General features: G+C 32.9%; 5 protein-coding genes across 5 annotated transcripts; 3 read left to right on the forward strand and 2 right to left on the reverse strand.

Annotated features, from left to right (window-relative positions):
• The first annotated feature begins 2,990 nt into the window (after window positions 1-2,990).
• LOC130510033 (uncharacterized) lies at window positions 2,991-5,160 on the forward strand. Its single transcript, XM_057006370.1, has 4 exons — window positions 2,991-3,100; window positions 3,175-3,294; window positions 3,371-3,547; window positions 5,155-5,160. Exons 1-4 carry the CDS (start codon window positions 3,014-3,016, stop codon window positions 5,158-5,160), a joined length of 390 nt encoding a protein of 129 aa, XP_056862350.1. The 5' UTR covers window positions 2,991-3,013.
• A 3,479-nt stretch (window positions 5,161-8,639) lies between these two features.
• LOC130509088 (uncharacterized) lies at window positions 8,640-9,833 on the forward strand. The gene has a single exon (XM_057004683.1). The coding sequence runs from the start codon at window positions 8,701-8,703 to the stop codon at window positions 9,685-9,687; it is 987 nt and encodes a 328-aa protein (XP_056860663.1). The 5' UTR covers window positions 8,640-8,700; the 3' UTR covers window positions 9,688-9,833.
• A 3,204-nt stretch (window positions 9,834-13,037) lies between these two features.
• Window positions 13,038-14,050, forward strand: LOC108845326 (uncharacterized). The gene has a single exon (XM_018618552.2). The coding sequence runs from the start codon at window positions 13,133-13,135 to the stop codon at window positions 13,844-13,846; it is 714 nt and encodes a 237-aa protein (XP_018474054.1). The 5' UTR covers window positions 13,038-13,132; the 3' UTR covers window positions 13,847-14,050.
• A 191-nt stretch (window positions 14,051-14,241) lies between these two features.
• On the reverse strand, window positions 14,242-17,813 carry LOC108844411 (NADPH-dependent aldo-keto reductase, chloroplastic). Its single transcript, XM_057004687.1, has 8 exons — window positions 17,566-17,813; window positions 17,385-17,435; window positions 16,608-16,684; window positions 16,437-16,511; window positions 15,808-15,829; window positions 14,909-15,184; window positions 14,574-14,822; window positions 14,242-14,484 (listed from the first exon to the last, which is right to left on the reverse strand). The coding sequence occupies exons 1-8, from the start codon at window positions 17,686-17,688 to the stop codon at window positions 14,398-14,400; spliced, it is 960 nt and encodes a 319-aa protein (XP_056860667.1). The 5' UTR covers window positions 17,689-17,813; the 3' UTR covers window positions 14,242-14,397.
• A 3,071-nt stretch (window positions 17,814-20,884) lies between these two features.
• On the reverse strand, window positions 20,885-23,149 carry LOC130509089 (NADPH-dependent aldo-keto reductase, chloroplastic-like). Its single transcript, XM_057004684.1, has 7 exons — window positions 22,896-23,149; window positions 22,514-22,564; window positions 22,145-22,221; window positions 21,970-22,057; window positions 21,537-21,815; window positions 21,215-21,463; window positions 20,885-21,129 (listed from the first exon to the last, which is right to left on the reverse strand). Exons 1-7 carry the CDS (start codon window positions 23,013-23,015, stop codon window positions 21,043-21,045), a joined length of 951 nt encoding a protein of 316 aa, XP_056860664.1. The 5' UTR covers window positions 23,016-23,149; the 3' UTR covers window positions 20,885-21,042.
• Between the last annotated feature and the right edge of the window lie 1,388 nt (window positions 23,150-24,537).

Raw genomic sequence — 24,537 nt, forward strand, 5'->3', positions numbered from 1 at the left:
TTCGAATATAGATACGCTACAGAGGCAGAACTAGAAGAAATGAAGCAAAGAGAATTTGCTGGATGGATGTTTACTTATGTGAGTGCCTTAAACAAATTAAAAAATCATTTATCACATATTTATACTCATATATATGTGCTATTAATAGGTGGCTGCTGGTTTGGCCAGAGGTGAAACATTTGACGATTGGATACGCGAGATGGTGGTTGGACCAAACTATGTTGTGAAGTCATATCTGAGATTTTGTACTCGAGGATATGCATTCACAACTGAAAAGACGAAACGTTCGCGTACGACCTATGATGCTGGCGTTTGTTCTGCATCGGGAGATGATGTATACTACGGACACATACATGAGATTTTGGAAATCAAGTATTTGGGCATGCTTGGATTGCGCTGTACTGTTTTCTATTGTGATTGGCACGACATCACTCCAGATCGAGGTGTGAGAACAGATGCATTTGGTGTTACATCAGTTAATTCGAGACGAAAGCTGCAATATTATGATCCTTTCATTCTTGCTTCTCAGGCCGATCAGGTAAGTAAATGTTAATTATTCAGAATGATTGGTCATCATGTGTAATAATTTAAACTTGTACTAAAAATTTTAAAATGTTACAGGTTTGTTATATCAAGTACCCCCAGATAAGGAACAGAGATGATCCATGGGTTACTGTTACCAGACTCAACCCGAGAGGCCGAGTTCAGGGGAGTTCTGAGCTGGAAGACCCACTACAACCAATCACATCCAGTAACTTAAGTGCAGCAGAAGATGTAGCAGGAGTTGGCCTTGTAGTAGATTTCACCGACTTCGCAGAGGAAGCCGTCGTTCACGCACAGGATGAACCAGTTATTGGAGAGTTTCACCAAGATCCAGATTCAGATTCATCTGCTGATGATGACTCGGAATCAGAGTAGATTTTTTATTTTTTTTTAAATGAATTTCGAGGAAATTTCGAGGGAAATCAGGGTTTCCTCGAAATTTCCTCGGAACGATCCTTAACGGTTTAGGGGTTTGATTCAAAACACCTAGTTCCTCGAAATTCCCTCGAAATATTTCGAGGAAATTTCGACGACCAAGATAATTTTAGGGGTTTGATTTAAAACACCTTGTTTCCTCGAAAATCCCTCGAAATATTTCGAGGAAGTTTCGAGGGAACACAAATTTTTTTGTGCTTCCTCGAAATTCCCTCGAAATATTTCGAGGAAATTTCGAGGACCTCGAAAATTTTTGGTAGTTCCTCGAAATTCCCTCACAATATTTCGAGGGAATTTCGAGGAACAGGGGGTTTTAAACCGAAAACAACGTTTTGCGGATTGAATAACACGTATATAACCTTCATTAAGTGTCTTAGCCAGATTATAAAGTCAAACTTTAGGGTTTTAACCCGAAAACAATGTTTTGCGGATTGAGACGAAAACCACACAACATAAGATAAACACTTATACATTTTAATAAACGTTAAAGGAAATACTTACAATAATTTTTGTAATTGTGTTATTTCATTTTTTATGATCATCTATACAAAGAAACCTCATTATTATGAATTACACTTGTATAAGAAATGACATAGGAGAAAAAATCGATGTTTTCAAAACCCCAAACCCTCTTTCCTCGAAATTTCCTCACAATATTGTGAGAAAATTTCGAGGAAAGTTTTCCACGGACTGTTTTTCATTAACCAGGCAACCCTAGCCGCCAATAAGAGAATTTCAAGGAAATTTCGACGACCACATTAAAAATTGTGAGGAAATTTCGACGGACCATGTCCGTCGGACCCCTCATAAATTAGGTTTTCATTCTTTTCTTCCCCATTTTTCTCCAATCGATCTTCCTCTCTTCCTCTCGCCGCTCCTCTCCTTCTCCTCTCCTCTCTCTTCCTCGCGGCTCCTCTCCTTCTCCTCTCCTCTCTTCTCTCTTCCTCCACGGATCTCCTCTCCTCTCCTCTCTTCCTCTCGGCCTCCTTCCTCTCCTCTCTTCCTCTCCTCTCTTCCCATGTAAGTTCATCTCTTCTCTTCCTCTCTTCATAGATCTCGAAATTTAGGTTGTTAGATAGAAAATTCTAGGATTGAATGGATAGTTTAGGATTTGCATGTTTGAATTGTTGTTTGGATTGTTGGTATATTTTTTTTTTGATTTATTTTGTGTTTTTGATTTTTAAAACTTTTTTTTTTGATTTTTTAAAACGTTTTTTGATTTTTTAAAACGTTTTTTTGATTTTTTAAAACGTTTTTTTGATTTTTTAAAACGTTTTTTTGATTTTTAAAACGTTTTTTGATTTTTAAAACTATTTTTATATATTAAAACTATTTTTTTATTTATTAAACTATTTTTAATATATTAAAACTATTTTTGTAATTATTAAACTATTTTTAATATATTAAAACTTTTTTTGTAATTATTAAACAATTTTTAATATATTAAAACTTTTTGTAATTATTAAACAATTTTTAAATATTAAAAATATTTTTAATATATTTAAATTTTTTTGTAATCATTTAATAATTTATTAAAATATTTAAACTATTTTTTATATATTTAAACTTTTTTTTTTATTATTAAACAATTTTAATATATTAACAAATTAAATAAATAATTGTATATATTAAATAAAATTTATTTATATAAAGGTCTCAAGAGGAACATACCCGCTCTCGACAGCGTCGTGGTCGTGGTGGTTCGGGGAGCGGCTCCATTTCGGGTTCCGCATCGCCCTACAGCTCCTACTAGACATCTCCCTCTCCATTTCCCTCTCATTTTCCTCCCGCTCCCGGTGTGGCATCCACTCCTGCTCCTGCTCCTGCTCATCCGGCACTTCTGAGAGTTGCAGAGTTTGTTCGACAGCCGGGTCGTGACCATCTTCCATATCTCACTCAGTATCCATGTGGACGGGGTCAGACATGGTAATTAAACCTATTTTTTTTTCATTAAAATTTGATTCATTTTAAATAATTAATTCTTTTTATTAGGTTCGACCGATCCTGGAACGGGATCAGCGGATGGATCAACAGTATGATGTACTCGTCCCTCGACAATGGACATCCGACTTTCACCGACTTCCCTCTCGAGAAGCAGCATATGTGGTTTCAACAGTTTGCGGTAAGTATTCTATTTTTTACTTATTTTTTTTAATCTTTAATATTAATTTTCTACTAATTGTGTTTTATTTTCAGCAACAATTCAACTGGAATGCCGATGATACGTTGTTTATCTATTACCACTTCGTCCATAAAGTTATGGACAACTATGGGAAGCAGATGCACTCGTGGAAGAAGAAGTGGGAAATAAACAAGGTTCGTTTTTATTTATAAAACAATTTTTTAATTTATTAAAATATTTTTTTATTTATTTAACAATTTTTTTTTAAAGGTTCCAAAGGGGATGGACCCCGTCGTCTGGCAGGAGTTGGGTGTGCATTGGAGTAAGAACGAAGTGAGAGCAACTTCTTCCACCAACTCCACCAACCGCAAGAGCGACCGTAAGGGGAAGGGCATGTACATCCATAACTTGGGTGCTCAATCTTTAGCCAGTCTGGGGGATCGTTTTGTAAGCTTGTCGGTTTTTATTATATTATTTAAGATTCTAATATTTTTTTTGTGCATTTCTTTTAATTACTAATGTTTGTTTAATTTATGTTTTTTTCAAGGCGGAAGAAAATGAGGGGGAGCCGGTTGATCATCTCCGCCTAATAAAGACGGCGTATACCAACAAGAAGACCGGCGAGATTGATGATGGTGTTGTGAGGGATGTGGTCACTCTCATCGACAGTCAGATGGAACATGAAGTGTCTCAGCTTCAAACCGAGGATGACGATTCGACGGGATCGACCGGCTTGCCTCGGGTTCGGATCAACCAAATCGTTGAAGCGGTAAGTTCATTTTTTTAAGTTCAATCTATTTTTTATATTATTTAAATTTGACACTTTCTTTTTTAGTCGGTTCCAAAGAAGAAGGGCCGTTTGTTCGGTTTGGCTCGTCGGTCTCCCTCGGTTCCGTCTGCTTCTGCACCACCACCGTCCTATGTTGATCAAGAAGTCCTTCTGAGTCAGATGAGGGACAAGGATGCTCGCATATCTGCGCTGGAGTCCATGGTGGCGAGTCAAGAGGCGGGCTGGGAGGCACAGAGGAAGCTGAACGAGCAAATGATGGCGATGATGAGGAGCATGAACCCGAACGCCAACGTGGCGACTTCCCGACCATGCCAGACCCGGACTTCCAAAACCCGTAGTTTAATTTCTTTCAAAAACTCGAAATGTTTTCTTTTGATTTGTATGACTTTGAATTTTAAATAATATGTTTTCAATTTAAATTTTAATTTTATATTTTCGAATTGAAATTTTAAAAATATTTTTTTTTAAAAAATATATTTTTAAAAAAAAAATTATTTTCAATATATTCCTCGAAAATTTTCGAGGAAACAGTCCCTCGAAAAATTTCGACGAACATTGGTCCTCGAAATTTTTCGAGGAAGACGTCCCTCGGAATTTTCCGACGAACCTGTTTCCTCGAAAACATTCGTAGGTTTTTTTCCTCGTTATAATCCTCGGTATATACCGAGGGAATTGTTCCTCAATACATACCGAGGACCTCTTCGACGAAGAACTGTCCTCTAAATATCCTCGGAATTATGTTTTCTCGAAATTCCGTCACAAATTTTCGAGGACATTTCGAGGGAAAATGAAATTTCGAGGAGTTTTTTTCGAGGGACATTTTCCTCGGTATTTCGTCGGAATACGCTTATTCCGACGAAATACCGAGGAAAATGTCCCTCAGTATCAGCGTGTTTTCTTGTAGTGTGTAGTTTTATCAATATGATTTAGTTATTTCATATTCAGTTTTTTTTTTAAAAATAGAATATTGTCAATTTATATTATGTACATAAAATAATAAAAAGTAAAAATAAATGAAAAATAATAATAGTAGTTACAAAAAGTAAAAAAAATAATTATTTTTAATACCGTCAGTAAAACACTAAACTCTAGTTATAAACCTTAAACTATTGGTAAACTTTGAACCCTTAGATAAATCATAAATATTTGGATTTAAGATTTATACGAAGGTTTAGGTTTTGGGATTTATCCAACAATTTAATATTTTTATGACTGTGTTAAAAAAAATTTAAACAAATTTCAAAGATCTATGATTTATCCAAAGATTTAAGATTTATTCAAGAATTTTGTGGTTTGCTGATGGTATTAAAAATTATTTTATTTTATTTTATGTTTTGCAAATACTATTATTTTATTTTTCACTTTTAGAAAAACATAATATAATTTAACGATTTTTATTTCTTTTTTAAAAATAATGAATATAAAAAAATCATATTGATTGGTCAATCCTACGTGTTCATGTTAAAGGAGTGAACCCAATAATAATTGCATTAAAAATTGCATTAATTGATCGGCACCCAGTATAACTAGAACATAATGAAACCGTTAAAATACCAGAAATATACAGTATTTTGATTAAAACCTACGAAATGCCGCTTCCTTCGATATAAACTGCATATTAATCGAAGTGAACCAAAATAGAAAAATTAGTTTGGATTTAGTAGTATCTAATAATCTGAATGAATGTTATATTCATAACTAAAACATTTATTTTAATAATTTGTTATGTTGTTTTAAATTAAAACGTTTTTTATTTTCTCATTTACATCAAATTAAATAACATATGACTTTTTATTTTTATTGGTAAATATTTGTGCTAAAATGTATTTATATAATAATATTATGATATTACTATTTTCTTATTTTATTTTAATAAAACAGAAAATACTTTATTTAAAAATTAGAGTAGGGATTATATATATTTATGTTTTAACTAATTTATTGTCAAAAATAAATGTAATTATATGTTTTTGGTATAAAATCGGATAAACCAAAAAGGATTGTATACAAACTGAATCAAGGCAAACTAGATATGAATCTAATATCATAGTTAAATTTTATAAACTGAAATACCAAAAAACTAAAAAAAATCAAACCGAAATCCAGATTGAACATGACTAGTTTTATTTGAAACTAACAAACAACCATATCTTGTCATAACTTAAGTTCTTAGTATATAATTGATATGCGACACTTGATCTTTGTGAATTTAATCTTATTTTAGAGCAACCTTTTATTGGTTAAGATACACACTTTTTTTTGGATTATACAGAGGTATCATGGTCCCCACAGAAGTGGATCAAGACTAGTCACGTGTTTGCAGTCTACGTTTTCAGCCCACGTGTCGGTCTCCTATTCCTGGCGATGCCGAAATGTTAATTCCCAATGGCCAGCGGGATAAGCCCTTGAGGTTCTAATTAATAAGCCCTTTTGTCAATATTTTAATTTAATTTTGTTTATAATTAAAACTTTCTATTTTCCTAAATATTAGACCAATAATCAAGTGCCATTTGCTAGTGGAAGCACTAGAAAGATTCTAAAAACATCTGAAATAACATACTTCCTAGATTTTGACCCGCGCTTTGAAAGCGCGGGTTTATTTTCTTTTATTTTTTTTTTAAATTGACAAATATTTAGTAAATGTCATATTTTCATATATTTGTTTTTTATAAAATATTTAAGCTTTTTATCTTTCTTTATCGTGTTTCATTTTAAATGAGTATAGATCTGACCACAATATCCGGACCTGAAGAACCAACCCGAAACGGACCCAAAAATCACGGTCCCGAACCCGATCAGACCCGGGATAAATATCTGAATGAGTTCTAAATTGCTATATCCAAAGAACCGGTCCCGAACCCGATCTAAAATTTTATAATACCCGAATGGGGTTTAATTTCAAACCCAAAAAACACGATACCGGAAAGAACCGATCCGTACCCGAAAGGATACCCGAATGTCCAGGTCTAATGAGTATTTATGTTTAGAAAATTAAACTTTATTTTTAATGAATTAAGTTGGTATAACTCTAATAAATTCATTTTATTATGTGGTTAATTTTTTAAATAACAAAAAATTATATACTTTTAGTAAAGATTTTTACTTTTCAATGAAAAAATTCAATTTTTTTATGAATGCTTAAATTATATTAAAAAACATAATAACTAAGTGATTAATTTTTTTCACTGCACAAAATATTAAGAATGGTTAAAAAAGAAATTATTAGAACTTGGAGAAAAAAATAAGAATTGGATCTGATTTCTTAATCGGCCCCAATGACCCAAGAGAGATCTGATGTGGACAGTGGGCTGGATCCAAAAAAATGACCCAATATGGATATGTTATTAATATTACTTGATTGCCCTTAATGAAATATGTAATATTAGTAAAGAAAAGAGTATTTTTAGTAAAAAATCCAATAGGATCCTGCTTTAATAGTATAGATCTCTCCTATTTTTTCCTTTTTCCTAGTTGTTAGAACCCCACATCTTAGTACTGTGATTTGTTGAATTGTTGTGCATTTTTAGTTTAGGGCTAAGTATGAATTAAACTAATAAATCAATTCCATACATAAATCATTAATCTCTCTTCACTTAGTTTTAAAGGGATAGTTTTATGTTTGAATAAAAATATTTTTACTTTTGAGTTTAACATTTCGCTAGAGCAGAGATAAGAGAACCCAGTCTTTTTTTTTGTCACAGAAGACCCAGTCTCTTTTATATTGTGAAAATTGGAGTGCAGTTCTTGATCATCAGGAAAAGGGATTCCGTAAGACAGTTAGACAGAACAATATGAAGTTAGATGTTCATAAGAACATAATTTCCTATCATTGTATGTTCGATCTTCATTATAAAACGATACAATATAAAGTTAACAAGACTATGCGAGTGGAGATGATATTCGTATGATAATTTATGCAAATATATATTTCCAATTTGGTATTTAAAAACTTTTTAAATAATTTATAAGCATTGATAAAAGGTTGCCTCATGCCACGAAAATGAAAGAAATATAACAATCATAAATTAAATGTAGAAAGAAAAATCTAACTGATAAAGCACCATATCAAATAACAAAACACATGCATATAAAAAAGTTCAAAAAAAAAAAAACACATGCATATAAAATCAAGTGAACCAAAAACATTTGGTGTTATTGTACTCTGACAGCTTAAATTTTAATAAAATGACAATAATGTCAAGAACTAAGGAAGCCGAGTTTGGTCCCCACTACGTACGAAAGATAACATACGACTGCGTCAACGTGACCGTGTTGGTTTAGTTAATTGTTCCAACTAATTAAACTAGCTTTCAGATGAACTCAATGGCTTGGAGATAAGATACCACTGGTACGTGGCGTATAAGACATCATAGTGGCAAAAGAAATCAAATAATAAAAATGTCGATCCGACGAAACAGAGCGGATCAAATGTACCTTCAGAGTTCCGGATATCTAACCATGGCCACTGCTATTCAAATCTAATGCCTGAAGAAGAGTCGGAGCATTTCTCCACAAACCATCTATTAAGAAAATGAAATGTGGTTTATGAGAAAGAGGCCACATGCATTGACCAGTAGGGTCATGTTGTACTCAGTCAACTAAACTACTCAACCACACGTTACATGGATTTCTAACGAGTACACATTTATTAAATGGACCATGGTGATATGTACAAGTGAAGAAAGTGCCGTTTGTAACACGACTAAACGAAAGCTCTTAGTTATATCCCAAACAATGGTTGGATTGGTATAAAATGCAATCATCATATTCTCTCAAATCCTAACCATTATCAAGGAAAAAACGAAACACAATGGTTGAGATGTCTTCGTTGAAATCAGAACAACAAGTACTCCAACATTCCACCCATGTCCACCCGTTAACCAAGATTGATGACTTTGGCGGGTTCATATGCAATGGCTGCAACACTTACGGCTTTGGGAAGACCTATCGTTGCGCCTCTTGCAACTTCGATCTTCACGAGCTCTGTGCCACTTGCCCCCCTACCCTCAAGTGCTTTATGCATCCAGAGCACGAGCTCAAGTTAGTCTTTAAAGAACCATTAAAGACGGACCAGAACAGACGTAGGTGCAACATCTGCCTTGAATTAGCCGAGGGGCTCTATTACCAATGCGAGGCTTGCGGCTTCGACATGCATCCACTTTGCTCACAGCTGCCTGAGAAAGTGAGCCATGTGCCTCACCCGGCTCATAACTTGGAGCTGAGTGATCATGGAGCAAGCAACATCTGCATGGTCTGCCACGGTGAGATCCAGTCTTGGCGGTACAAGTGTGGTCCATGCCGGTTAGATGTTCACATGGAGTGCGTTAATTCATCTGCATCAGCACCGAAGGGAACTCAGCAAAAGAGTTTGGCGCCACAACCGCTCCCTCAGCAACAGGGTTTGGGGCCGCAACCGCTCCCTCAGCCATATCAGTACCATCAACCGCAACCGCAACCGCAACCATATTTCCACCCTTCTCAGTATCAGCAACCACCACCACAAACTTATTTTCACCCTTCTCAGTATCAGCAGCCGCCGCCACAAACTTATTTTCACCCTTGTCAGTATCAGCAACCACCACCACAAACTTGTTTTCATCCTTATCAGCAACCACAACCGTATTTTCAGCCTTCTCAGTATCATCAACCTTGTCACAATCAAGGTCAGCAACAGGGTCAACAGCCTGGTCGGAGTACAGGAAAGAAAATGTTCGGCATTCTCATGGCTTTAACGGTTGGGTTTGTCTCCCCTGACATGTCTGATACAGTTTACGAAGTTATTACTGGCTCGTTTTGAAATGGCTCATGCGAGATTATGTTCTATATCTCTCTATCGTTTATGTTACATTTTGATTCTTTCTTTGCAATAAGTTTACAAAATGTACTTGATTCCATCTTAAATGGATTCGGAATCGGAATCCAATATAACTGTCTTTTCTTTTAGGAAGATTTTGAATAAGTAGGAAGACCAACAGAAAGATTTAAATGAGTAAATGTTGTACCTCTCAGTAAAGAAAAAGCTGATAAACTGATGCTTATGACAAATCTGTGAATGATTTGGCATATTCAGTGATGAGTCTTATAAGGACTCTCTCATGAACAAATGACATGCAGTGTTGGCTTGGAAACAAGCATCTTTCAGTTTTAGATAACACTGAGCCTTGGAGCAAAACATAGAAAGCTTTTTGAACCATTTTGGAATGAAATTTATTAGCCTGTTACAATCACATGAAACATGTCAACTGGTATGGACCAATTGTAAAAATCAAAATTCTGCTTGATTATATGTGCTCTTTGGAAGAACACTTTGACCCATTTAGAGACCCACAATTTGTGTGCAGGAGTCTTCCGTAGCTCCTCAGCAACAGTGCCTACAATCGGGTTGTCCCCGGAGAGTACCCCTACAAAGACAAAAACATCATCTCATGTTCGAGATCTTTTATCAGTTTTGCAAACAAAGGATATAGACATGTTAGAGAGGAGAACACGCCTTTAGATTTGAAAAAAAATCCTTGAGCACAGTTTGTTGCCATAAGAGCATCTTTATCCCAAATACTCAATTTGGGTATCTTAATTATTTTTTATTATTTTTAAATTATAAAAGTGAATTAAAAGACTTTGCTAAGAGACCCGCCCATTATTAGCTCCAACGCAAGTTTCTTAAACAGAACATCTACACAAAAGCATACAAGACTCGTCCCGTCCGTGACATACAAAAGCAGAGTATCTTTCAGCCCGTAATTCTTCCACTCCCTAGACTCAGTATCTTCATGTGAAGCCTCATCTACTCTCTTGCCTGCAGTAGAAAACACAAACGTCAGACCACAGAACAAGCACAGACGAGAACATTAACCAACAGGAGAACATTAAACAAAAGCTGAGCCATTTTATAGCATAAGAGAAGAGAACATTTTAAACAACAGCAGAATATTAAACAAAAGCTAAGCCATTTTATAGCATAAGAGAAGAAAACATTTTAAACAACAGGAGAACATTAAACAAAAGCTGAGCCATTAATTCCTTAAAAACAACACAAGCACAGACGAGAACATTTAAACAACACAACCTTAAAAACAGAACAAGCACAGAAGAGAACATTAGATCAGAGAACACTTTAAACCTTAAAAACAGGTGAAAAGGTGCTAACCGGTCTCGTTAACCTCAACGACGCAGTCATCGGAGATAGTCTCGAAGAGGTGGAGGAGAGACATGTCGTGACGTCGGAGGCCAGCAATCATGTCGTCGGCACGAATCTCATCGATGATGATAGGCTTCGAAGAAAGGGTCGAGAGAAGTAGCCTCTGCCTGAAGCTGGCTTCCCTTCTTCAGTCGCTGGGGATCATCACCGCCTTCCACCATCGATGCGATCGCTTCAACTTTCTTTTTCTCTTTCTCTCTCTCTTCTCAAAGCGATGAACGCACAAAGGGCAACACGTGTCCCAGAAGACCGTCTCTTGTAGTCTCCAAATAAGAGACGTTCTTTCACGTTTAATCCAATTTTCATTTTTCTTTAATGCTGATAATACTAAGAGACGCTCCATGAAGACCGCATTAAAGATGCTCTAAAGGGTGAAGCTCCACCTCCTCGAAATCTGCGAGTTTCTTTGTGGAGAAATTGCTTACACCATGCCTTTCTCATATCAAAGAGTAATTCCATTGCTCACAACCTCTTTGTGAAACATTTTGTGAGGAACAATTCAAAGACAGAATCAACAACTAATCCCTTAGTAAAAAACTCGTTTGGTCACTGACTTAGTAAAAACTCGTTTGATAAGGGATCAATTGTTGATTCCGTCGTTGGGTTGTTACTTAGTATACCTTTAAGCTTGCCTTCAAGATCTAAAAGACTCATTATATTTCATACAAGTGAGGAGTAAGCTGCTATTGAAGAGGCCATTGTAACATAGCGAGAGGTCTCGATACATTATTTATACGAAAAACAATAGCATCAAGTTTGCATATATATATACTTGTAGTTGTATTTTATTTAAAGGTCGGATAAATTTTTAGTTTAAATATTTTTCAAAAAAATAATTTTTCATAACCACTCAAAAAATCAATTTTTTTATTTGAATTTTTTGTGTTTAATAATAATTTAATTTAATAAAATAGTCCATTAAATAAATAAAATATATAGTTGAACATAACATTTACCAATAAATCATGATTATATTTTAATAAAATAGATAAATGTGTAAGAAATTAAAGTACATACAAATAAAAATGTACACCAACTTTCAATCTTTTTTAATAGAGCCAACTTGTGTAGATATTTTCATTCTTTTGTGTAGATGTTGAACAGTATGCATTATATAAATTCAAATAAATATGACCAAATGATAGAGAAATTCTCTTAGATAGTCATTTTTAAGTTTTTGTCATAAAATAGCATTACAAAAAGAAAAATGACCAAAAAAAGTTTTATTGAAGGGTAAATATATATTTATAACTCTTATTAACTAATTTAAAACTTAGAATTTAGAGTTAAGGGGTAGAGTTTTAGGAATGCGTACAAATTTTTAAAAATAAAAATAAAATTAAAATTTTCAAAACAAAAAAAAATACTATTTTGGTCATTTTATTTTTTAGAGTTATTTTTGTGACAAAAACTTTAAAAAAGCTATTTGAGAGAATTGTCAATAATGATACTAAAAATCATATCCATTGCATATTTAGTAGGCTATCTAGCTATTAAGAAATGAAGAGAATGAAAAAAATCATTTTTCATTTAAACGTATGGCCACTTATATTTTGTGATGACTTCAATATTTTAAATTTTAATTGATAACTTCCATATTTTAAATTTTAATTATATCAAAATATATAATATATCATTTGTTAAAAAATTTAAATAAGATTTACATGATGAAAATGATCTAATACAAATTATAACATACATGTTTTGGTTGTATATGTATCAAGAAACTAATTGTTTTAGTTTTCATGGCAATGGCTGGCTCAGTCGTTGTGAATTATTGTATTAGTTGAAAACACGTCCCAAATGAAAACCAGTCATGTAACTGAACTTTCAGATTCATTTATACTATTAGCAATTTGCAACAGAAAAAATTATTACAAAGGTGGCCTTTTCTTCGGTGTGATCAGTCAACTCCACCAAAAGTCAATTAAATTTGTATTGATAAATGCAACAAGGCTATTGCTGATTTTGCAAACGTTTCTATTGGTAACGTTCAAGAAACCTAGACCGTTCTAGAGTTCAAACGCCAAAACGGCAGGTGAGGATGTCTCAAGGAACACCAAAACGGCACACGATCAACCATTTCGCGCATAACCATCCCTTGACCGAAGTCAACGTTGTTGGCACATACACGTGCAACGGTTGCAAACTGTACGGCGAAGGCAAGACCTACCGGTGCAACGACTGCGACTATGACCTCCACGAATATTGCGCCACGTGTCCTCCAACTCTCATTAACACATGGCACGCGCCTGATCATGAGCTCAACATGATCAGCGGTCCCACTCACATGACCGAGCGCATGTGCTATGTTTGCCGAGTTTACATCCAAGGGATGTTCTACAAATGCAAGCACTGCAGTTTTGAATCCCACCCGCTTTGCACACACGTCCCAGTGCATGCTTCGTCTCCAGATGCAATGCTGACGGGGCAGAGAAGCCTGCATGATCCTCATGGGGTGCAGCCAGCGTCGTCGCCGCACCACTATGGTCAAGGATACCACCACTATGGTTATGCAAATATTGATCCATATGGGTCATACCCTAATTATGGTGGTGGTTATCATTTTCATCATCAAAACCAGCATCCGTACATGAACATGGGTTCCCCAAAAGCGAATCCCAAGGCAGATTCGAGTAAGGGTAAGAAGGAAAAGGGAGGAACTTTGGAAGGCGTCCAGGCAGCAGCAGCTCTAACTGGTACAGTGGTAGCTCAATTCGTAGTTGGGACGGTCGCGGAAGAATATATTCCATTCTGATGGGTTTTTTTTCTTGTTGGTGTGTCTTGGCCGTTGCTACGGTGACGGATGAGTATACTGTATGTAGAAAAGTTTTTCTTTTCTGATAAAAGTTTTACTCGTTGCCACGTTGGTGTGTCTTATCTTTTCAGTGTTGTTTTCAATTACATGCAGACATATGATCTATGTATGTATGTTTCTCAGTTTCACATAGTCGCTTGCTTGCAAATGGTCATTGATGTTATTTTCGGTTCTAGTACATCAAATATCAATAAATGATAATTGATAACTCGTTTGGACTTTTTGGCTCATGAATGTAGGGTTTGATTGGTATGTTCACAAAGTCACAAAGTCACAATCATTTTTGCAAATAATATATTTTTAGGTGAATATAATACATATTGAAAGTAAATATATATATATAATCCTTTTAATTTATAATTCAAAGTAAGAATAAATAAGATTGTAAATTATGCGGTGACATGTATTTTCTGTAACATTTATGACCAAACCTAAAAGTTCAACATAGAGAGACATGTCATTATTGACAAACAAATAGACTATTTAAAGTATCACATCTCGCCGTCCCATAATTCTTCAAGAGACCTATAAGAGCCCAATGTCTCGTGAACAAAGAAGGAAACATCCAATAATCTAGCCTGCATGTAATCCAAATACATATCACTCATCTCTAGATCAAGCAGAGGTAGAACATAGCAACAGAGTTTGCGTGTGGATTTACACGTACCTGTTCAATATCAGAAAACTTGGCAAACAAGTCATCGGGTATTGACCAGTCGAAAACATCTAAGTTCTCTCTGATCCTTCCTTCATTGGTGCTTTTGGGAAGTACACTGTTACCCATTTGTAGTCCCCAGCGAAGGGCAACTTGAGCAGGAGACTTTCCAAGCTTCTCAGCAACAGTATTTAGTATAGGGTTCTTCAAAACGTCGCTCTTGAACCACGTTGTTCCTGGAGAACCCAATGGGAAGTATCCCTAGCAATAATATTCAATAAAACATATATTAAGTATGACACAAGTATAGAGAATGTACATGTATTGGTGATATGATTAATGCTTACACTGAGGTGAACTCCTTTGGTTTTACAGAACTCTCGTAGCTTAGCTTGTCTCCAAGAAGGATGACATTCAACCTGATTAACAGCAGGAGGAACACGAGATAACTCCAAGAGAGTAGATAGCTTCTTGGTGGAGAAATTGCTAACACCTATTGCTCGTGCTTTGCCTGAATCATAGAGTGCTTCCATTGCTTTCCATGTGCTAGGAATGTCTACAGGCAAAAGGTTCTCGGGATTGAGTCCAACAGAACCCTTCTTCATCCGTACAGGCCAGTGCATCTTCAAGATTCAAGAAGATCATAAATAAATTGTTACTAACTAATCTTTCATACATATTAAGTTTAATAAAACAACAATATTGTTTTTTCTTATACCAGGATCATCAAAAGAACAACAATATAAACAAGTTTCAATACTTTCTTGAAGATTTATGTTAGAAATAACAGATCTTAATTTATTTTTGGATCTAAAATAATATATAAAATACATGGGCTCACATACCTATTACGTACAAGTTGGTTTTAATTGGAAACTTGATGCAGTTTAGAATTGAGATAAACATGAGTGATTTATATTTTGATTGTTATAACTATGTATAATTATCTTAGTTCATTAGATTGATTTTAACTGAGTTTTAAGTTGATTTCTTGGTATTTGGTGTTTATCTAGTCATAAAAGTGCTTGCCTAAGTAAAACTTCTGTATTCTTCAACTTTGTTCAGTCTTTTTCTTGATTAATAAAAGTTGAGTTTTCTTGTTTATTTATTCTGAGATTATGACTAAACAGATAATCTTACAATTGTCATACTTTTGTGTGTGTCCTCGACTCCTCGGAATCGACGTCCGCGAGACTTATTTAACATTCTGTCACATGACTTTTTCAGCGAAGTGAAGCATGCTTACCAAATAGAGATCGACGTAGGGGCTGACTGGTTTTCTCTCTACCACCCGCAAACGCAGCTTTTGCGGTTCATAACGGTTGTTGGCGTTTCGAAACAATCACAGAAAACGCTACAAATCGCTTCAAACCGCTCCGAACCTCTTAAAATCAAAAGCTGGTTCCAGCTAGCTTTTGCGGTTGCGGGTGGTTGCGGGAGGATAATTTTTTTTCTTTAAAAACAGAATAAATAAAATAATACAAAAATATCGAAAAAAATTTCAATTGAAATAATAGAAATTGTAAAATGTATTCATATTATATTTCAATTTATATTATAAAAATTCAAAACTAAAATATTTTCTATAAATTTTTAAAATTGAATAATATGATTTTATAAATATAAATTTTATATTTATCATATTATTATGATTTTTAATATTTTATAATTACCTAAAATGTAAATATTGTTAAATTATTATTTAACAGATGTTGCGTTTGGTAGTTTACGAGTCATAAGAATCCCGCAAACGCAACAATTTCTAACAGCTGTACCAGTCGTACAAATCTCTAGAAAACGCTTAAAACCACAACTACCGGCACCCGCAAACTCCCGCAACCGCAACCGTAACCGCTGCGGTTACACCAGTCAGACCCGTAATCAAGCTGCAGATTCTGTAGAGTTCTGTTCAGTGCCTCTGGCACGTCTTGAGGCTCATGATCAGTACACCTTTAGTGATACACAAATTTAAAGTGAAAGATCAGACAGATACACTTTATTAATCACAGAATATTCATTAGATATACACAATCAACAAAAAAATACCAGAGTTTGGAGGTGATGAACAATTCCTCGCGTTTCACTACTTCGTCTTCAAACAATTTTTTCAAAGCTGCACCAATCTACATAGAACAAGTTTTGATATTTTAACTGAAATAAATAAAGCAGATCACTACCATGCAAAATACACATGCAAGGATTATGTTTTTTGTAATGCAAAAGAGCATTTGAATATCATTAGAAAATGAGAAGGTTTGCAATCTATAATTAAATAGCCAAGAGTGTTCTCTAGGTAAAACCTAGATGAAAAGATGTTATGAAGGTTCCTCCAGTGTGTTGTACTAGACAAGCAGTTTAAATGTTAATATGATAAATAAATAAATATATATATATATATATATATATATAATATTATATATTCAAAAAAAATATTAAACAGTATAACATAATATAAATAATAAATTTTAAATAGATCAAATACCTAAAATTTTAATTTTCAAGAGGATCAAACAGTCAAAAGAAGAATAATTAGCTAACTACAAACATATTTATATGAAGTATCAAATTAGTCTTTAGACCTAAAAATAGGCAATATCATTTCAATTCCTCTTTAGTCAGCTTATTATGTAATTATAAAATCAGATCACAGAACATGTAACGTAATTAACATACATAGCTGAAATTTAAAGTATTTTACAAAAACGGGTAGAAAAATGTTAATTATGTGATAGTTGGTAAACGGCTACATAAGGCCGACTATTTAATCAAATGATACACGAACATAGAACTAAGCTTGTCTAAATCAAGCATCAATGAACCTACCTCTTTCTCGTTGTCGTACATCTGAGCACAATCAATATGACGATAACCAATCTGAAACAAGAGTTCAGATCACTTATATATCTTCAGTTCCAAAGGTACAAATAACGATGGAACTTGTAAAGAGATCGGAAGAAAATTTACGATGAACCAACCATATGTAATCATATTACCAGACACAAACCTTAACAGCGGTGGAGATGGCATCACCGACGACGCCAGGAGAGGCCTGCCATGTTCCAAGTCCCACCGACGGAATCTTAGCTCCGGTATTGAGCTCAAAGACTTTGATAGCGTTAGCCATCATCAGAGATTTTGGGAGTATCAGTTTAAGATTTCTGGTTTTGGGTTCGACGCACACAGCATTTGTCAAAGGGTAAGACCGTGAGAGGTGAGAGCTTCAGGGCGGGGAGATTTAAAGAGAAACTGAGTTTTTTTCTTGTTAAGTGTTTGGTATAACCAAATCAGATATAGACCGTTACGTGGGCGTATCTTATCCGTACGATCAGATATATCCTCTTTGTTATCTCCAATGTGATCGTCCAACTCACACGTTTTCTTGTTCACACATTTATTTGGGCGGCCGTAATTCGTAATCGATGTTTGGTGAGTTGATTTTTTTTTTTTTTTTTGAAACTTAAGCTGATTTTAGTTACTATTATCTTTTTTTTCAGATACGAAAAGGCATTATTCATTTTCAACGTTTTGATTTTTGACATATTTATTTATCTATTAAAGAAAGTAACTGGTTTGTTTATTTAAATTCTATAATTAAATAAAACTTATAAATTTTGGGCTTCTTTATGACACATTCCATTCACTTTTCACTCAGGCATTTTAGCTGGTTTCGTCCGTATGGAAAAGGTAGATATGCATGAATAACTTTTTGGATTTATTTTTCTTTAAAAATATCTACATTTTTGGAATAAAACAAATGATAAAATTATTTTGGAAATAAAACAAAACGAAATTTGAATACTAGTTTAAGGATATCACTTCCGTGTTCAATTCTAGTTATCTTTTTCCTTTTCTAAAAAGTAGCTCTAGTTATCTTTTTGGACCCGTAATTGTTGTATTTGTTGTCTTATATTCGCAATTTGAACAGTACAAGACATATTATATACATTTTAGTTTGGGGATATTTTGTCAGTCATGAGTCATGACTACCAATCTGATCTCATGTTTTCTAATGAGGTACTCCATTAAACATGGTTTTATTAGAAAACCTTTTCGACTGATCAACTCTTTGCTCTAAATTCTCCACAATTTCACAAAACTAGCCGAATTATTTGAAATTTTAGTTTTAACATTGACTTTTACTTCAATTACTGAAAGTAAATAATAACGTTAATTACTATCATAACTTCTCATTCATTTCCACCCTTTACTTGAAAACCTAGCCATTATTAGACACTATTATTACTCAAAGACTTTGATAGCGTTAGCCATTATTAGACAGTCCTACTGGCATTCCTTTTGAAGAGAAAATATGGGAAAATTCCTAAAAACTATATAAAATGTCTCGTTTTGTTACAATTTTTTTATCTTATGGTCTGGCTTATGGTTCTTTCTAAAAAACTTGTTTTTGACTACATGCATATATATGTATGCATCAAGGCTATATGTCTCCGTTTCACATAATCGCATGATTGCAAATTGCTTTGTGGCATTGATGTAGTAGATATACTAGATTATGGGTTTATAAGAAAGTTAGTCTAACTAGAAAATCATATTTGAAAATCTAAAAGGAATCGGTTTTTTTTGTTAGCATGCATATGATTGTAAAGAATAAGATATTTAAGTTCTCCATCTTCAAAATCCGTTATTAGTGATTCTAAATGTAATCGATATTATGATTCTTATTTTTTCGATGTGAGAATAGTACTATATCTCAAAGTTTCAGTACAGCGACACACTGACACATTCAGGTTATCGTTTAGACAATGTAGCTGTAGTACAATGTGAAGGGGTTTGATTGGTATGTTCACCGCATATGAAACATCACATTCTATTTAAGATGATTAAAATATATTAGGAATGCATAATTGGCTTTATAAGCTTTTAATTAAAACTAGGTGGTTTGCCCGCACATGCGGGCATAATTTTCTTTCAAATATTTATTGATGTATATTTATTAATTCAAAAAATCATTATAATAAGTTATTATTTATGTTTTCAAAAAATCTAAATTAAACATCAAACTTTTATACAGTGAAACTTGTATAAATTAATAATGTTGGGATTACACCAAAACTATATTTTTTTATTAATTTATAGAAAATATTAATTTATCGAAATACTAATTGAACCAAAAACTCAGTACGAGACTATGAAATTCTATTAATTTATAGATTATTAATTTAAAGAGGTTATACTGTATATGATCAAATATTTTGATAAAATATATATTTATTATTGTATTAGAATTTTTAAAACACTCACATACTTGAAATATTTTAGAAAATATATTTATACAAATGTTTTTCATTGATTAATATTTAATTGTAAATTGGTGTATATCTTAATTTTAACTTCTATAATTAAAAGATAAATTTTCAAATAACAATACAATATATAAGAATTATCTTTTTATTTCTGACAATATTAATTTATAATCTATTATAACATATTAATAATAATATTATTAAAGTAAAATTCGTTTTTAAGTTTTAAAATTGAAAAAAATATTTCCAGATACAACACTATATATATAAGAATTATTGTTGTAAAATAAAATAAAATATATATATATATATATATAAGAATTATTATTTTTATTTTCACAATATTAATTTATAATGTAATATAACATTTAAATATATTATTATTAACTTTAAATTCGTTTTTAACTTTTAAATTAAAAATATTATTTTCAGATGACAACATATTATATATAAGAATTATCTTTATATTTTTGAAAATATTAATTTATAATCTAATATAACATATAAATAATAATATTACTAACTTGAAATTCGTTTTTAACTTTTAAATTAAAAAATATTATTTTCAGATAACAACATAATATATATAAGAATTATCTTTATATTTTTGAAAATATTAATTTAAAATCTAATATAACATATAAATAATAATATTATAAACTTAAAATTCTTTTTATCATATAATAAATTATATATAAAATTATTAAGGGTAACAAAGACATTATTTTCAGATAACAACATAATATATATAAGAATTAACTTTATATTTTTGAAAATATTAATTTATAATCTATTATAACATATTAATAATAATATTATATATTAACTTAAAATTCGTTTTTAACTTTTAAACTAAAAAATATTATTTTCAGATAACAACATAATATATATAAGCATTATCTTTATATTTTTGAAAATATTAATTTATAATCCAATATAACATATAAATAATAATATTATTAACTTAAAATTCGTTTTTAATTATATAATAAATTTTATATAAAATCACTAAGGGTAACAAAGACATTAACCACTCTAACTTTTAACGTGAGAGCTCCGTTGTGAAAATTTACTTCGCAAATAATAGTATAGATTCAAAATAACACAAATATGAAAGTAAATTATTTGAGTGACATAACATTCATGAATAAACTGAGAAGTTCGAAAGACATAGAAGCCTCCATATTATTGATAAAACAAATAGATCATTTGAAGTATCATATCTCACCATCCCATAATTCTTGAAGAGACTTATAAGGGCTCAATGTCTCATGAACGAAGAAGGAAGCAGTCAATAACCTAGCCTGCATTTAATCCAAAAATCCAAAATTCTTACTTCTAGATCAAGCCAGTGAAAATATAAAGAACTAAGAGGAGTTGTAGCTGTACCTGTTCAATCTCTGAAAACTTGGCAAAGAAGTCATCGGGTATGGACCAATCAAAAACCTCAAAGTTCTCTCTGATTCTCACTTCATTGGTGCTTTTAGGAAGAACACTGTTACCCATTTGTAGTCCCCAGCGAAGCGCGACTTGCGCTGGAGACTTTCCAAGTTTATCAGCAACAGTATTCAGTATAGGGTTCTTCAAAACATCGCTTTTGAGCCACGTTGTTCCTGGAGAACCCAATGGAGAGTATGCCTGCAAAAATATTCAAAAAGAAATATAATGTATGGTTCAAATTTATTCACAGGGCAGAGAAAGTGATGCTTACGGTGAGGTGAACTCCTTTGGATTTGCAGAACTCTCGTAGCTTAGTCTGTTGCCAAGAAGGATGACATTCGACCTGATTAACGGCAGGAGGAACACGAGCTAACTCTAAGAGGGTAGCTAGCTTCTTGGTGGAGAAGTTGCTTACTCCTATGGCTCGTGCCTTGCCCGAGTCATAGAGTGCTTCCATCGCTTTCCATGTGCTAGAAATATCTACAGGCATAATAAGGTTCTCGGGCTTAGCTCCAACAGAACCTTTCTTCATCCGTACAGGCCAGTGTATCTAAAAACAAGATCGTAATGAAATTTGTTACACAATAATTCTCCTCTTATGAACAATCGATCCTCCTGAGAATGCTATACATATTAGGTCTAAGCAAAAATATAAATAAGTTTCAACAATATATATGTTAGTCATTGAAATGATGCATGCTTACCAAATAGAGATCGACATAGTCAAGCTGCAGATCCTGTAGAGTTCTTTTCAGTGCCTCTGGCACATCTTGAGGGTCATGATCAGTACACCTTGATTTGATTATACACAATATGAGAATAATGCAAAGATTAATACTACACTTACTAATTAGAGAATATCCATTTTAAACACAATACCAGAGCTTGGAAGTGATGAACAACTCTTCGCGTTTCACTACATTGTCTTCAAACAATTTTTTAAAAACTGCCCCAATCTGCAAAGGAAGCCAACACAGTTTTTAAGAAATTTTAAATTAAACAAATAAAGCAGATCATTGACACATAGAAACATACATGTTTGTCATTATTCTCGACATCAACAATAATAAGAGTAAAAAGAAAAAGCTGTAAATATTTGATCTACAAATGTAAAGATCAATCAAGAATCACAAGATACACGAAGAATATACATAGATTTAGTTTGGCTAAATAAAAGCACATTGCCAGAAATTTTGTTTTATTTTGGTAAAAAAATAAATCAAAACACATATGCATGTTTCGTTTTACCTCTTTTTCATTGCCGTAGATCTGAGCGCAATCAATATGACGATATCCGATCTGCACCAAAATCAGGATTTAATAACTTTAGTTTTACTACAGTAACTTACAACAACAAAAAGAACTAAACTCAAGAAGCATAAAGCAAACAAAAAAATCCAATTATAACAGAGATATTTCTTCTTTCTCTTTTTGGTGAACAACAAGAGATCTTTTTTAATCATAAAAAGAAGTATTAAGAGATCTCAGAAATTAACTTGAACAGATTTTCATATTTGTTATCATGAAACATTAAAATTTGTATACACAACTAAGATTGCATGGTTCGTCGTATTTTTGTTGTCCATCTGCTTAGATTCTTAATTGTTTTTTTTGGTAAAGAAAGATGAACCTTAACAGCTGCGGCGACGGCATCACCGACAAGACCAGGAGAGGCTTGCCATGTTCCCAAACCCACCGACGGGATCTTAGCGCCAGTGTTGAGCTCGAAGAATCTAACTGCGTTAGCCATTATCAGAGGTGATGGAGTTCAAGATCGCTACTGCTGTTTGGTTCCAACGCAAACAGCGTTTCTCAACTTCTCCTCACTCATTAATAATAGACAAAAACTAAAAATGCAAAGGAAAAGCGACAGAAGCGGGAGATTCGTGGCGAAATTGATTTCTTTCTCGCATGCTTATAATGCCACGTCAGATGTTGACCATTACGTGGAAGTAGCTTATTCGTTCGTTTACTATATCCTCTTTCCTAATGTCTAGTGCGATCCTCAAAGTGATACGTGGAAGTATCTAATTCGATCATTTATAGAGAGTCGGTCACTATAGTGCGTATGCATTGTTCAACTTGTTAACAGTTATCTGCTAATAAGCATATAACATCACCCTACTTTCATGGAGATATCTCCCATTTTTTAAAAAAAAAATATATAAGGGAAAATTTAAGAAACCAAAATATTAGTAAATTATTATTTTGAAAAATTATATCCACAGTTAAGTAATATCTTTTTATGTTCTCCATGGTAAGATCTTCTAATCGGGAATAGCTTGATCAAACTTCAAACGTGAATGGTTTTGTAATGCATTTTCATGAAAACCGCTTGGATACAAGATTGATTAATATTTTATAAACACTAAATACATGTTGATTTCAAAGTCCGCAGATAAAGAAAAATAATTAAATATATATAATACGTAGAATGTAAAAAGAAGTAGAACACATATAGATCAAAAATTAAGATATGTATTTTAGTGATTGGTATAACATTGGCCAACCATTAATTAGAATACATGTTTTAATTTGATAGATAATATATAGGCTCAACACCAGTTTGAACGGTGCGGGACAAGCGATTAGGCAGTGCCGTCCCTATTAATTTGATGGTTTAAAGCATGTTAACATAATGTAGCCTCATATTTTTACTATCAAATGATTATATTTTATACTTATTTTATTCATATAGTTGATTTGTATTAAAGATCATTTAATATGAAAATAATTTTTCAAAGATAAAACTAATATGAAGCTATAAAATAAATAAGATAAGAATCTAATTTAAATAAATAGAACATATTGTACATTAAATTATTAAGAACGAAAAAAAATTCAAGAGAATCATATTATTTTTTGTCAACAAAAGATTCATGTTGTTAAGTAAACAGTATATTAGATGTCATCTGGCAGAAAATTAAACAAATGATATGTATGGCTTTTAAAGTTCACCATAATGTAAGTTCAATTCTCGTATTTTACAGGTATTAGCGAACAAGAAACCACTGCATTAAAATGTCTACTAAAATGTAGCCTAAAGCATATGCTTCGGAAGCCTTATGCAAGGGATGGGCCTGCGATTAGGATAGTGCGGTGCAGTTTAACTATAACTAGATCATGACCCGCGCGACTGCGCGGATTTTATTTTTGTTTTAGCACATAACATATATTCTACAGTAGTCAATACAATTTAGAATTTTTTTATTTCACATAATGTAGTTTTATATAATTTCGAGTTTGTCCAAAATGTATTGTTTAAAAACAAT

The sequence above is a fragment of the Raphanus sativus genome, chromosome 3 (genome assembly GCF_000801105.2).
Source record: "Raphanus sativus cultivar WK10039 chromosome 3, ASM80110v3, whole genome shotgun sequence".
In the NCBI taxonomy this organism is placed as follows: domain Eukaryota; kingdom Viridiplantae; phylum Streptophyta; class Magnoliopsida; order Brassicales; family Brassicaceae; genus Raphanus; species Raphanus sativus.

What these genes read in the sequence shown, in the direction of transcription:
- LOC130510033 (XM_057006370.1), top strand. Translation starts at nt 3,014, where the DNA reads ATGATGTACTCGTCCCTCGACAATGGACATCCGACTTTCACCGACTTC. An exon ending in TGTGGTTTCAACAGTTTGCG is followed by an intron (nt 3,101 to 3,174) that starts GTAAGTATTCTA and finishes TTTTATTTTCAG; the next exon opens with CAACAATTCAACTGGAATGC. An exon ending in AGAAGTGGGAAATAAACAAG is followed by an intron (nt 3,295 to 3,370) that starts GTTCGTTTTTAT and finishes TTTTTTTTAAAG; the next exon opens with GTTCCAAAGGGGATGGACCC.
- LOC130509088 (XM_057004683.1), top strand. Translation starts at nt 8,701, where the DNA reads ATGGTTGAGATGTCTTCGTTGAAATCAGAACAACAAGTACTCCAACAT.
- LOC108845326 (XM_018618552.2), top strand. Translation starts at nt 13,133, where the DNA reads ATGTCTCAAGGAACACCAAAACGGCACACGATCAACCATTTCGCGCAT.
- LOC108844411 (XM_057004687.1), bottom strand. Translation starts at nt 17,688, where the DNA reads ATGATGGCTAACGCTATCAAAGTCTTTGAGCTCAATACCGGAGCTAAG. An exon ending in CCATCTCCACCGCTGTTAAG is followed by an intron (nt 17,436 to 17,565) that starts GTTTGTGTCTGG and finishes CTCTTGTTTCAG; the next exon opens with ATTGGTTATCGTCATATTGA. An exon ending in TGTACGACAACGAGAAAGAG is followed by an intron (nt 16,685 to 17,384) that starts GTAGGTTCATTG and finishes TGTTCTATGTAG; the next exon opens with ATTGGTGCAGCTTTGAAAAA.
- LOC130509089 (XM_057004684.1), bottom strand. Translation starts at nt 23,015, where the DNA reads ATGGCTAACGCAGTTAGATTCTTCGAGCTCAACACTGGCGCTAAGATC. An exon ending in ACTATGTCGATCTCTATTTG is followed by an intron (nt 21,816 to 21,969) that starts GTAAGCATGCAT and finishes TCTTGTTTTTAG; the next exon opens with ATACACTGGCCTGTACGGAT. An exon ending in CCAAAGGAGTTCACCTCACC is followed by an intron (nt 21,464 to 21,536) that starts GTAAGCATCACT and finishes ATATTTTTGCAG; the next exon opens with GCATACTCTCCATTGGGTTC.